Genomic DNA, 13380 nt, shown 5'->3' with positions numbered 1-13380 from the left:
TTCAACCACGAGTCCAACCATTCCAAATTACTCAATTCCGATCACAACTCGTCCTTCAAATTCTCAAATTAAAGCCTATGAAGTTTCTACAATTTTCTCCAATTTTTCCAACACGAAACACTAATTAAATAATAAAAACAATGATAGATTCATGTATATTAACCAAATCCGAGTTGGAATCACTTACCCCAATCAAATCCTTGAAAATTCCTCCAAGAATCGCCTCAATCCGAGCTCCCAAAGTCCAAATATGAAATAATACTCTAACCCTCGATTTTGAAATCTCATATTCTGCCCAGATGTTCCTCTTCGCGATCACGGAAAATCCCTCGCGATTGCAAAGAACAAAAATCAAGGTGCCCTCAAAGTACTCTTCGCGATCGCGGATCTCTTTACGCTATCGCGAAGAACAAATTGTGTGGACTACCAGCCTCCTCCTTTCTTCTTCGCGGACGCGACCTAACACACACGTTCGTATAGCACTGCCTCCCCAAGCTTCGCGATCGCATAATCATTCTTGCTACGCGATCGCGTCTCCCTCTCCGCGATCGCGAAAGAGAAAACCAGCAACAGAAAATCAGCAGTTCCTCAAAGTTCCAAAATGCGCCGAACATGATCTGAATCACACCCGAGGCCCCCAGGACCTCAACCAAACATACCAACAAGTCCTAAAACATCATACGAACTCGCTCGAAGACTCAAATCACATCAAACAACACTAAAACTATGAATCGCGCATCGATTCAAGCCTAATGAACTTATGAATTTCTAACTTCCAAAACTAATGCTGAAACATACCAAACCAACTCCAATTAACCTCAAATTTTGCACATAAGTCATAAATGATACAACAGACCTATTCCAACTTGCGGAACCATAATCCGAATCCGGTAACAACAAAGTCAACTTTCGGTCAAACTTCTAACTCTCCAAACCTCAACTTTTCCAACTCTCACCAATTCAAGCCAAAATCATCTATGGACCTCCAAATCAATATCTGGACACACTCATAAGTCCAAAATCACCATACTGAGTTATCGAAACCATCAAAACTCCATTCCGGAGCCATTTACACATAAGTCAATATCCAGTCAACTCTTTCAACTTAGGCTTCCAAACTTGGGACTAAGTGTCCCAACTCATTCTGAAACATCCCAGAACTAAACTAATTAACTCGGCAAGTCACATAACAACAAATGAGCATGGAATAAGCAATAAATGGGGGAACAGAGCTATAATACTCAAAATCATCGGTCGGGTCGTTACAAAAAACAAACCCAATAAGTTCCCACAAGTGGGGTCTAGGGAGGGTGAAATGTACGCAACCTTACCCCTACCCTGGAGGGCAGAGAAACAATTTCCGAAAGACCCTCGACTAAAGAAAAGATAAAAGAAGTAATGACAACAAGTACAAACAACAACATAAAAAGAGGACTGAAGCCAAGGCAACAATTATAATGGAATAGAAATAGTCAAAATATAAAAACAAACAGTTAGTGCTAAAATGCTATTCTATTGTGTTGTCTGCCTCTTCCCTCCCTCCCCTTTGCAAAAATACAATATATGTTCTCCCAATATCATAATGCAGCTATGCACTAGCCAGCAATTGGCTGCAGAAAGTGGAAACAAAGTTTAAGCTCAAGGCTCACAAATATGGTACTTAATTCTTCAACATATTGATTTAAGTACATAAAATAACAATCTAAAGGGATTCTTCAAATTATCTTCATCTGAAAATGATTGTTGTGGATATATTGAATAAAACTTGAGCAAAGCTACAAACAAGCAATTACTAAATTCACAATCATGGTACATCTATAACAGCCTCCAAAATCGTAAGTTTTATATAGAGTATTCTCATGGTTGTTTAGTGTCCTCTTTAACTTCATCTTCCACTGCTTCAACTATTTCATCTGCCTCTGCAGCTGATGTATTGGTTTCCGGCAAGCACAAATTTGTTTCCTCTTCCACACCCATTGACATCCTTTCGAGCAGCTCTTGGCAATCAAGTGCAGTGACCATCTCTGAGATGTTAGATCTGCCTCTCCAGCATCCTATAGCGATAGTTGATGGATCCGCTTGAGCTTCTGACAGTGTCTTATTGTCTGCACGAAACAATCAACCAAACTTAATCAGAAGCAGAGCAATGAGGATTTTTGCTAGGAAATGAGGCATAATGTGTAGGCGTTTGGACGACATTTGGTTGAAGTTGAAAAAAGAGTATTCGAAGTTGACGTTTATAAAGTGTATTTGGAAGTTAAAGTTGTGTTGGACATGAGTTTCGCACACAAGTTTTTCAATATTTCACCAGTATTTCAAACGCTGAAATTTAGTATTCGCAAAACTGATGGACAAACTTCAAAATGCAAATAATGATTTCAGTATTTGCAAGTAAGGTCACGGCCAAACACTACATCACATCTAACCTTTGTTCAGAACCACCACACAACAACCCATCAACAGCTGTGAGGCCTTTTCCCCAAATCCAGCATCCACAAAATCACCAAATTTAATGCTCTTGTACTGCAAAAGATGCTTGAAGTCCGCAGGAGATGCGTATAATATTTGTTTGGTTAAATACGGCAGCATTAACGGCAATGCTTCAGATGATATCCGGAATATACATGGTGAAGATGCACCATCTTTAGATGTTTGGCGCTCCTGCAAATTGGAAAGAGCCAAAGCAAAAAGGTCATCTAAATAGTGCAATTGGCAAGAAGATATCAGAAAATAGCGACCCTCTGTCTTCTCGCTCCCTAATCTTACTTTATCTTTTTAAGGAAAAAAAAAGGTGTGTGTGTGTGTGTGTAGGGGGGGGGGGCAGTGGAGCTATTTCGCTGAGGGTTCGAGGCATAATTAATGCTGCTGCAATTTTTATTATTATGACAAAAGCCCTATGAAGAGAAGTTAGGTGTCAAGTGTGACAAAATTCCCACGAAGAGAAGTTGTGTCAAATTTGAAAAAAATCCCACAAAGAGAAATCAAGTGCCAAATTCGGATAGACTTACAAACATCTTGAGCCCAACTGAAGCTATTTTAAGCTGCTGACCAGCTAGAAAATTGAGATGCAGAACTTCCTTCACAGAATTTGACACATAATAAACTCTCTTCACATGGTTCATATCGCTATTCCTCGTAATTAGATGTCCTTTGAAAGGGAATGAGTCCTTGATACCATAGAAATCCTTTATCTTACCCACAACTGCCTCCTCTTTGTAGAATATAACTGGGTCAACCCCTCTCCACTTGCCTTGCATTTGTAATTTTCTTTTCCCTCTATTAGTCTCAGGCTCAGCTCTTGTATCAGTAGGAGGTTGAGTTTCGTCTATCTCTTTTTTCTCCAATGTTTCACTGGGCTCAGCATCCAAAATAGTTTCATCGGTCCCATTACCAGCATCAACCGTAGTCGTCTCTTCGCTACCAACATAATCCACTGGCTTAACATCCTTAACATTTACATCTTCTTTAACCTCGGCCGTTAAACTTTCAGCTTGAATATCAGCATCGTCCATAGTCACATCTTCGTTACCAACGGAATCCACTGGCTTAACATCCTCAACATTGACATCTTCTTTAACCTTAGTTGTTAAACTTTCAGCTTGAATATTACTGGAACTCAACTTCTCCCGCAGAGAGACAGGTTTCTGCTGAAAGGCTGAAGCTGCCAGAAACGGAAAAATGTACCTCAACAGTTACGTAAATATAGATGGATATCAAATGGCAAATGATCCCATTTTCAGATTAATGTACTAATGGACAATGGGTGTTTAACTTTAAGCTCACCTGGCAAAGGAGAAAGCTTGTGAAATACGGCAATAAAGAAGGCTCCACTATTCTGATCATGTGGCACTATCCTCATACAATGCTCCAGCGGTAGAGTTGAAACTCCCTCATCATCCACGATTGTAGCTACAGTTGCAGAATCCTCCAACACCGGCATGTCATTTTCAGAATTATCATTATTTCCATTATCAGACAATTGAGCTCTAGTTGCATCATCATTTTGCTCAGATGCATCCACATAGGTTTTGCCAGATGGGAACATCCCGGGAACAACACCACCTCTGCGATTATCTGGAACATCTTTGTAAGAAGCATACCACATTCCTTTATCTCGAACCTGCACGTACAGATGAACAAACATCAGATAAAATCATGCAGCATAAGCAATGGAATCTGTCTAATGCTACTAAAAGATCAATAAAAGGGCAGCCCGGTGCACTAAGCTCCCGTTATGCGTAGGGTCCGGGGAAGGGCCGGACCATAAGGGTCTGTTGTACGCAGCCTTACCCTGCATATCTGCAAGAGGCTGTTTCCACAGCTTGAACCCGTGACCTCCTGGTCACATGGCAGCAACTTTACCAGTTACGCCAAGGCTCCCCTTCTACTAAAGATCAATAGAACTTGTAAATACAGACACCATCAATTAAAGGTCGTCCAGATGATTAAAAGCAGTACAGCCCGATTTGTTTGCCACTCTTTCTTTTTTTTGACCTTCCAAAAGATTGACGCATTTCTATATTTAGAAACTAATTAATTTCTATATTTCCACTGTTACATTGACATGACCTGTTCCGGTGTCCACTAGCAAATAGCTTGGTACTGAGGATACTTTTGGTATTTGATGCATATTCAGCCTATATGTGTCAAACGTCTTTGTTATTTTCTTAAACTCCATTTCCAGTCAAATACCGCCAAAATATATGGGATGACAGGACTATTAATTTTTATACTCCACCAACAGAAGAAAATAATAACACCGCAAGCTGTGTGAAACACTTAGAAGGAATTCATTCTCATGCTCGTGAACACTAAATTCCCAATCCTTAGCTCCTCGAACATGGTTAAAGCTCCATGCATGCGAATTATTAGAAAGAAGAAGCAAAAGGAATACTCAGCCTTAACCAAAATCAAATGAACCGATTTAAATTTCATATCAGAAAAGTGAATATACTCCAACCTTCTTTTTTTTTTGATAAGGTCATATTCCAACGTTAGTATATCAAAGTTCCTGTGGCCATGTTGATTTCCTCCCCAGATTTGCTCACCACATATAGACTATCATGTGAGAATATTTAGGTCCCCCACCTTCCGGATATAGACTAATAGCATCACGAGCTTGATGCACACAAAATCCCACAATCATGTGACATTAGCTGAAAAAGGAGATCATTCTGTGGATATAGAATGCATCTCCAAACACAACTTTCTCTCCTTTTCTACCTTTTAAGATGGATTATAATGGACAGGACTCTCTGGTTGCACATAAACCTCAATCTGTTATATATAGATCACAAAACATGGAGACAAGACACGAAAATTAAGGATGAGAAAAAAACTACCACACCTTCCATTTTTTAAGACCTGGCCTGCGAACAAGCTGAGGAAGCTCACTGGACACATCAACGAGTTCAACGGACACCCCACATCTCCGCAAGACCTGCAATATAACAAGACAGTTGGGGAGGACGGAAAGCAAGTATTACGTACTTGTGAAGTTCCAAGGCAACACACTCACACATATATTTATGCATGTATATATGTATAATCTCTGCTTCTCAGGAAACTTATTCTGATTAATCATCAGCCATAAATTTAAAGAAAAAAAAGGAAGCAGGAAAGCATGTTCTAGTGGTTGCAACACTTGGGATAAAACATTCAACTACCAAGTTAAAGAAGCTTTGCGGCACTTTTTGATAAAATTGAACCTTATATCGGTCAACAATACCAAGCACTTCTCCTGCCAGTTTAAATTAACTGATATGGACAAGAAAGGGTTATTAAAGGATTGAAGCTGACGTAAAAGACAGATAATCATGCTAACGAATTAAACAGCAAGTGTACTTGCATCATATCAACAGTCCACATGAAAACAATACACAAATCAAATAACCCGAAGGTGGGGTAGGATAGAAACTGGAAAAGAGAAAATTCAGCATGGTATTCGTATATTCGACGACGGAAATTTTGCAGCAAATGCAAGGACCTAAAGCTCCGTTAGAGGTGCCTTTTTCCTAGGTCTCCCCAACCACAGTCAACCAAGACTAGTCACTTAATAATTTTCTTCTTGTGAAAAACCTTTTCGCTCCACTTAGCCTTATCCCCCTTCTATGGGTATTCTAGTGATAGGTTCTATAGGAACTTCTCCTTCCGTTTCAATTTATGTGATGTACGTTGACTCGGTACGGAGTTTAAGAGGGAAAAAAAGGAATACTTTTGAAATATGTAGTCTTAAAAGCTTGGAAAAATACATAACTTACCCCTTGAACTATAGACCAAATACCCATAACACACTTTTTGCGAACAAAAATTACCTTACACACTGAATCTTTCTAAAGTGTAGCTAATACACACCTCTTTGTCTATGTGGCCAACGCGTGTTTTACAAACTAAATGAGGCGTGTGAACACTAAAAAACTGCGTATCTTGGACTTTATTTCAACGGTCCAGATCTAATAAAATTATTCAATGGGTAAAATTAATTTTCTTTTTTCAGCTTCTTTCTTTTCTTTTCTTTTTTTCTAAAGTAGCACACCCACCCATCCACCACCAGACCCACCTAAACCTCTCCAACTTTTCGGCCATGGCTAAAACAAAAAAGGCAAAGAGCAAATAACAGATAAAGCAGCCCAAAAACACAAATAATAATCTGTAGCTACCTCCACACTATGAATCCAAACCCATAACGACGTCATCGGGGTCGCCGAAGCAACAGCAACCCCCACAACAAGAATCATTTCCAAAACCACCACACTAATTCATAAACTTGTAGCTAATAACTTGGACACGCTTAATTTATTACCAAAGAATGGGTAAGGCAGCTCTAATCTGTACGTAATCGTGGATTTCAACGCCGAGAAAATCGAACTTTAACTTTGTAGAAATCTTAATCTAGAATTGTACGAGGCTCTGGAATACTATTGGAGAAAAGTATTTTCTAGGAGTAATTGATTGGGGCTTCTGATTGGGGCTTTGTTTTTGTGTTTGAACTAGAAGGTGGAGGTCTAGATTTTGGGTAGTCGACGGCAGGAGTACAATTTGCCGGAGAAGAGATGAAAGGGAGAAGATGGTTATGGGGTATAGTTGTAATTTTAAATGTTAATTTTTTTAAATAAAAATAATGACACGTGGCACTACTTTATTGGTGTGTGACATTACACATTCTGAAAAACTGGTCAAGAAAAAGGTGGTGTGTCTTAGCTACACTTTAGAAAGGTTGAATGTGTAAGTTAATTTTCATCCGCAAAAAGTGTGTCATAGGGGATTTGGTCCATAATGTGGGGGTAAGTTAAGTATTTTAAAGTATAAAAGCTTTGTGGGGCCATAATAGGTGGCTATACAAGCTTTTCATTAACAGTAAAATGAAAAGTTTAAAGTTAATTTGTTTCCCAAATATAGAAATGTGTCATTCTTTTCAAAACAAACTAATAAGGAAAGTGTGTTACATAAATTGAAACAGAGGGAGTATGTTGTATCAGGCTGCCTGTCTTGTTGTAGTTGGATCTCCAAGTTTTTCGAATGCTCCATACTCAACTATAGGTTTGATGTAGAGCCTTCTAATAAATTTGCATGCCAGTAGAAAATGTAGAGAACTTCTAGTGTTGGAGAGCCAAAACTATTGAATATTGGATTGAGAAGGGCCTCGATGGAGCGACATGGATCGTGAGGAATTATAGAACAGACTTCACCTAGCTTGGGATTGAGACTTAATTGTTATTGTTGAATAAAAGAGTAATATTATAAGCAACAAGATGTTAATTGATATGCCAGCATTCTTCCTATGAGTTACCTCAGCAACCACAGCCTCGTTCTCAATGGGATTCATGGAACAAGTTGAATAAACCATCCTTCCACCTACTTTAAGCAAAGACAATCCTGCAATATATGTTTTTAACCAATCACGTATCTACTAAAGGTGAGACAGAAGGAATAAGGCTTATATACAGAAAACTGTAGCAACTACACCTCAATTCCAAACTAATTGGGGTTAGTCGGCTATATGAATGGTATATACATAAAGGAGTAATTAGTAAAAAATGTGAGAAAGACAAGAAACAAGATGAGGTTGAGAAATGCACAGTATATTGTCTCTGAATGTGTGTGTGTGTGTGTTGTGGGGGGGGGGGGGGGAGAGAAAGGAACCTCGCATTGCTATCTGAATCTGTAGCCCATGGAGACCCATACCCATTCCAGTATTCCTGTATGATGCAAACAAAGGAGGGAGGGAGAAGGTGGACATTAGAAATCATCATATGCAGCAAAACGAGAGTGATACGGACTATAATAGTATGTAAATAACTACCATTTCCTCCATATATCAGGAGCCTTGCGCAGAGTGCCATCACCACTGCATGGAACATCACACAAGACACGATCAAATTGAAGCTGATTTATATCTAATTCCCTCACTTTTTGCGTCTCAGAACCATTTGCAAAATTTCCTCTTAAATGACAGCTCGGAAAGTGCTGCACTTCATGGTTTGTGACGATCAAGTTGGCAGTAGACATTCTCTTCGTTTGGTGAATAAGAAGGTTACACCTTTGGACATCAACATCATTTGCTAAGACCTATATAAAGAGTCATTCCAAAAAAGAACCAAGACGACGTTACAAAGGTACAGAGAGTTCACATGAAAACAAAAAAGATTGGACATTTGAAAAGGCAAGCACAAAAGCTGCATTGGAAAGAAGAAGACCATTCCACTAGGTAATTTCCCTGGTTCAGCCAAGTGGTGAATCATCTCAAGCAACTGAAATGTTTTCGAACCGGGAGCTGCGCACACTGCATGATTATAGGAACAGTCACAATACATAAAGCATTCAGAATGAAATATGTGAAATATTGCAACAACAACAACATACCCAGTATTTGAAATATGTGAAATATTGCATAACCTAAAAAGAAGATAACATGCAAATGTAATTTGGAGCCCATAAAAAATAGCTTACTGTCAAGAGCAAAATGATCTGGACGTACATCCAGGAACAAGGGAGGAACCTGAATCAAAGCAGTCACAAGATGAAGTCAACAAAAGGAGATGTATTAAACAAATCTGCAATGGGATATTCCAACATGGAAACACAGAGATGAAGGTCAACTTGACCAACCATGCTAACGGCCTCCTGTCTCGTAATGTTTCCAATTTCATTTTGTAGCTTCAAGAACTCATGGAACCTGAAAGCTTATAGTAATTACCTCAATTGTTGAGCAGAGAGAGTCAGAAATTGTCTTTAATAAAAGGTACAGATTCTGATGGAATTACAGGATTCATTAATTTCTGATAGTCATCTTAGCTTTACAAATTCTCCTTAACTTTCTATATAAAACAGTTCACACTATGCAATATGCAGTTCAAAAACTAAAAGCAAAATGTGCAACTTTTTTAATAAATAAATAAACTTGCAAGCTTTATTAATTTGCATGTAATTTATTTTCAACAATATCTATGAAATAATAAGCACAATTTATTTCGATGGTAATGTAACACTATATGTGCTGTCAACAGTGAGCTTTTTTTCTTTGGGATAAGTCACAATGAAAATTTTTATAGTCCCTGCGTCTATTTTGTTTTAAATCCTTTCTGTTAAAATCCGTCCCAAAATATTGACCTTTTTACTTTTCTTATAACAGAGAAAATCCTTGAGGGTCAATAACGCATGGTTCGAAACACGATGGATGATAGGCTCACCCCTCTACCCTTCTCCACTTAAATACCAGGCTCTCGTCTATGGCAGGGTTCGAATAATGTGACATGCGCCTAACCCACACATCACAAACTACACTCTTACCACTAGACCAAAGCCCGGGAAGCAAAGTTTAGCAGTTAACACCCCGTAACAATCATTTTGAGAAAACCATGTGCTACTTTTTGTCATACACCTATAAATGATCTCTCACTAAACAATTATCAATTGAGTCTGCAAAAAGTTATAACACAAAAACAGAAATTGCATCACTAACCTCTCAAGTATTTGGTTTTTCCTCAACTGGTTGCGTGAAAAATTAGACTGCCAAGCAAGATTCTCCGGGTACCAAGGTAATGGTCTTATTCCCTCGACCTCACTCCCATCAACACCCTGAATCATACTTAAAATATAGAAACAGTAAGCAGTAGAGTAATTATCCTCTAAAAACTGCATATGTAATGACGAAAGTTCATAATTTAGTATGAAAGGTAAACATAATTCAGTTGATCAACCTCTGCCTGAACAGATTTCATAAAATCGTTCTCCAACTTGGTCCGAATATCCATATAGCACTGGCTACTGCAACATTAACAAAACGGGAAGCTCAATATGATTTAATTTTATAAAAAGTTGCTTTGGTCTTAGAGTTCTAAGAACTTCTTATAGGAGTAGGCTACCACAAACAAGTTTATTCAATCTCACATGCTACTTGGAACTTGAAGCAGGACTTTGCTATATTTAACCCCTTATTTTAGAGCAATGCGCTTTCTTCTAAAATCCAACTTTCAATTTTTTTTTATAAGGATCCAACTTTCAAAGTTTTAAAAGAAGCAACAACAACAACATACTCAGTGATTTCCCACGAGTGGGGTCTTGGGAGGGTAGTGTGTATGCACACCTTACCCCTACCCTGGGAGGGCAAAGTAGGAATGAAGCACCTCATATAATAACAAGAAATGATGAAATTAGGTTATTTCAGGTATATGCTAATAGCAGCACATAGACACTTTGAACAAAGTGCACTTGTCATGCAATTGTGATAGGAGGAAACGTGTATATCCACCACCAAATGTGTGCCTAATGTAGTAAAATCCACTGTACAATCAGAAGCACACGAAATGAAGCTTTACGTGCTGCTTCACCAAAAAAAATGAAGCTTTACATACTGTGCTAGTAGAGCTTGTGAAAACTTTGTAAGGGAAATGCTCAAAAGTTCACAACTTTAACTGCACTTTGCTGTCAATTTTTGTAACATATAGCACACTTAGCTTCCTTTCAATAAAAAAACACAAAAATCCAATCTTGTTCAAATTTAACAAACTTTAAAGCCAGAAAGACAAAAATAAGGAAAGAGCAAGCATTCATTAAATTATACTTCAACTATAGTCCTTACAGTTGCATCAAGATAGCAATCGAAACAAATATCAAGAAACAAACTAAAACTCAAAAAAATGATACACATAAACCTGGAGTTGATCCTGAATGCAGCAGGCAAAGGAGTTCTAAGGCAGCCAACAAAAGCATCCCACTCTTCAGTTGGTACTATTCCTTGCTCCTACAACAAAAAAAAAACTCAAACCCCATTACCCAAATAAACATATAGGCACATACCCACATCCCAAATAACCAAAAAAGGGGAACTCTTTTACCTTATAATACTCATCAAAGGCAAGAGATATTCAAACCCCATAATCCAACTAAACACTAAGCACATCAATACATCCCAAATACCAAAAAGATAAAAACTTTTGACCTTATAATACTCATCAAAGGCAAGAAATATTCAAACCCCATAATCCAACTAAACATATAAGCACATACCCACATCCCAAATACCAACAACCATAAAAGTATTTGAGCAATATTTTCGGTAATATTAGTAGATGCTATTAGAATCACCCTTTTTCGATCCATATCAGCATTTCGTATAGAAGTTATTATCTCAACAATAGGGTCCCTACCCATGATGAACTAAAATTATTGGGGCCTCCAAATTTGATATAATCAACGTGTTTTTTACTTATTTTTTTTTTGAATATGATATGAATTATTAAAGATATATGTGTGAGACACAATCTACTAATTAATCTATTTCTTTCAAATACCCCACTAGAAACAGATCACAATTTCATTTTATAATACCTCGGGAGCTAATGAAACTATTTTAGTAAAATTTAATTCTCTCAATTCCCGGGCGATTGCACCAAAAATTCGAGTTCCTTTTGGATTTCCTTCTTGATCAATGACAACTGCAACAACAACAAGTAGGCCTCAATCCCAAACAAGTTGGGGTAAGCAAATGAATTATCACTTCTCCATTTAAGCTCTAACTCATGCCGTCATCATACCAAACAAAAATAAAGCTGACAAATAAGTTCAATATATATAAATAATAGTAATAATAACAAAAATAATAATATTAGAAGTTCTCTAACAAGGCTAAAAACATATTCCCGATCCTTTTCTTCCATTTTGCCTTATGTTTAGCTAAGTCCGCATTGATTCCATTGTGCCACATCCCAAATACCAAAAAGATAAAATCTCTATTACCTTATAATACTCATCAAAGGCAAGATTTTGAGTAGCAAAGGGCTCCCAATGGGGTTTATTACTAGGTTGTTGTTCTTTGTTGTTGTCATCATTGGTAGTAGTAACATTGTTGTCTTCATGTTTGCTGCGTTTCCAAACATTTTCTCTGTTCTGTCGAAAGTGTTTTCTTTGAGTTCGAGACCTTCCTCTCCCACCCATCTTTAATGGCTGCTGCAAATTCGAATCTTTTTGCTCAAGAAGGGCGCAAAAAAGACGGAAAAACTGAAAGATTTGGGGTTTATTTAGCTGAATTGAAGAACATTTTGGGCTGCTAATTTACTGGGCTTTGAACTGTTAAGGCCCATTTGTTTTGGACCCTCAACCCTATTTGTACTTGGGCCATTGAACGTAAGAGAGAAATTCGAAAATAGCCAGATTTACAAGTGGTCATTGTAAAATAGTCACAGTTTCAAAAGTAATCGAAATTTAGCCAATTTTCATATAAAGATAAATCTGAACGAAAATATTGTTCAAAATCCGGAAAATATTCCATAATATACTGGAATTCCAGTATATTATACTGGAACTCCAGTATATACTGGAAGTTCATGCACATTTGCTCCAATCTCCAGTATATTATGCTGGAACTTTTCATATTGCAGCAAAATAGTGGTTATTTTTCAATGGCTTTGCAAACGCTGGCTATTTTTAAATGACCAGTCCGAAAACTGGCTAGCCCGTGCTATTTTTACAGACGGAAGGGAACGAGTAGAAATGACACCTGGTAGCCACTCTAAAGGGCTGTTATTTAAGAATTAGCCAGTGCGTCCTGTATTTCAGTTTTGCGGTTCAAATTTTTAGGATAAAAATTTCCTGAATTGTCCTAAAATTTGAAATTTTAGTTTAAAATTTCAAGACAAAATAAGTACTGACTAATCTCCAAATACCAATCTTGAGAATGGCTATTTGTGCACTTGCCCTAGGGAAGGAAGAAGATGTCGTTTTTATAAAAAGGGACTTTTATATAAATAGTCGATCAAATTCACTTTTTACCTTTTGAGTCAATGTACATAAACTACCTACTGATTAAATTTCTCTTTATAAAATAAGGAGGGGGCCAAGGTCTTCTAGATTAAAATCGTGTTGTTGTGGGTCGGATTTTAT

General features: G+C 37.7%; 1 protein-coding gene across 3 annotated transcripts; it reads right to left on the bottom strand.

Moving 5' to 3' along the window:
* Positions 1-1631: 1631 nt before the first annotated feature.
* On the bottom strand, positions 1632-12498 carry LOC107802160 (uncharacterized). Of its 3 annotated transcripts, none has more exons than XM_016625608.2 (15): positions 12238-12498; positions 11154-11242; positions 10200-10266; positions 9962-10077; positions 9109-9175; positions 8950-8998; positions 8697-8782; positions 8303-8568; positions 8143-8198; positions 7790-7875; positions 5348-5440; positions 3784-4120; positions 3009-3661; positions 2427-2661; positions 1632-2105 (listed from the first exon to the last, which is right to left on the bottom strand). In XM_016625608.2, the coding sequence occupies exons 1-15, from the start codon at positions 12433-12435 to the stop codon at positions 1858-1860; spliced, it is 2646 nt and encodes an 881-aa protein (XP_016481094.2). In that variant the 5' UTR covers positions 12436-12498; the 3' UTR covers positions 1632-1857. The 3 variants fall into 3 exon arrangements, with proteins under 3 accessions (XP_016481094.2, XP_016481095.2, XP_016481096.2); XM_016625609.2 differs by having other exon boundaries at positions 3009-3655; XM_016625610.2 differs by lacking the exon at positions 12238-12498 and adding an exon at positions 11337-11355.
* Positions 12499-13380: the final 882 nt, after the last annotated feature.

The sequence above is a fragment of the Nicotiana tabacum genome, chromosome 13 (assembly GCF_000715075.1).
Source record: "Nicotiana tabacum cultivar K326 chromosome 13, ASM71507v2, whole genome shotgun sequence".
NCBI classification, from domain to species: Eukaryota; Viridiplantae; Streptophyta; class Magnoliopsida; order Solanales; family Solanaceae; genus Nicotiana; species Nicotiana tabacum.
Note: the sequence above shows the minus strand (reverse complement) of the source record. Positions and strands in the feature narration are given on the sequence as shown.

Coding starts and splice junctions, on each gene's coding strand:
- LOC107802160 (XM_016625608.2), bottom strand. CDS start 12,435: ATGGGTGGGAGAGGAAGGTCTCGAACTCAAAGAAAACACTTTCGACAG. Junction 9,176..9,961: donor AAAAACCAAATACTTGAGAG/GTTAGTGATGCA, acceptor ATAAGCTTTCAG/GTTCCATGAGTTCTTGAAGC. Junction 2,662..3,008: donor CAGTTGGGCTCAAGATGTTT/GTAAGTCTATCC, acceptor TCCAATTTGCAG/GAGCGCCAAACATCTAAAGA.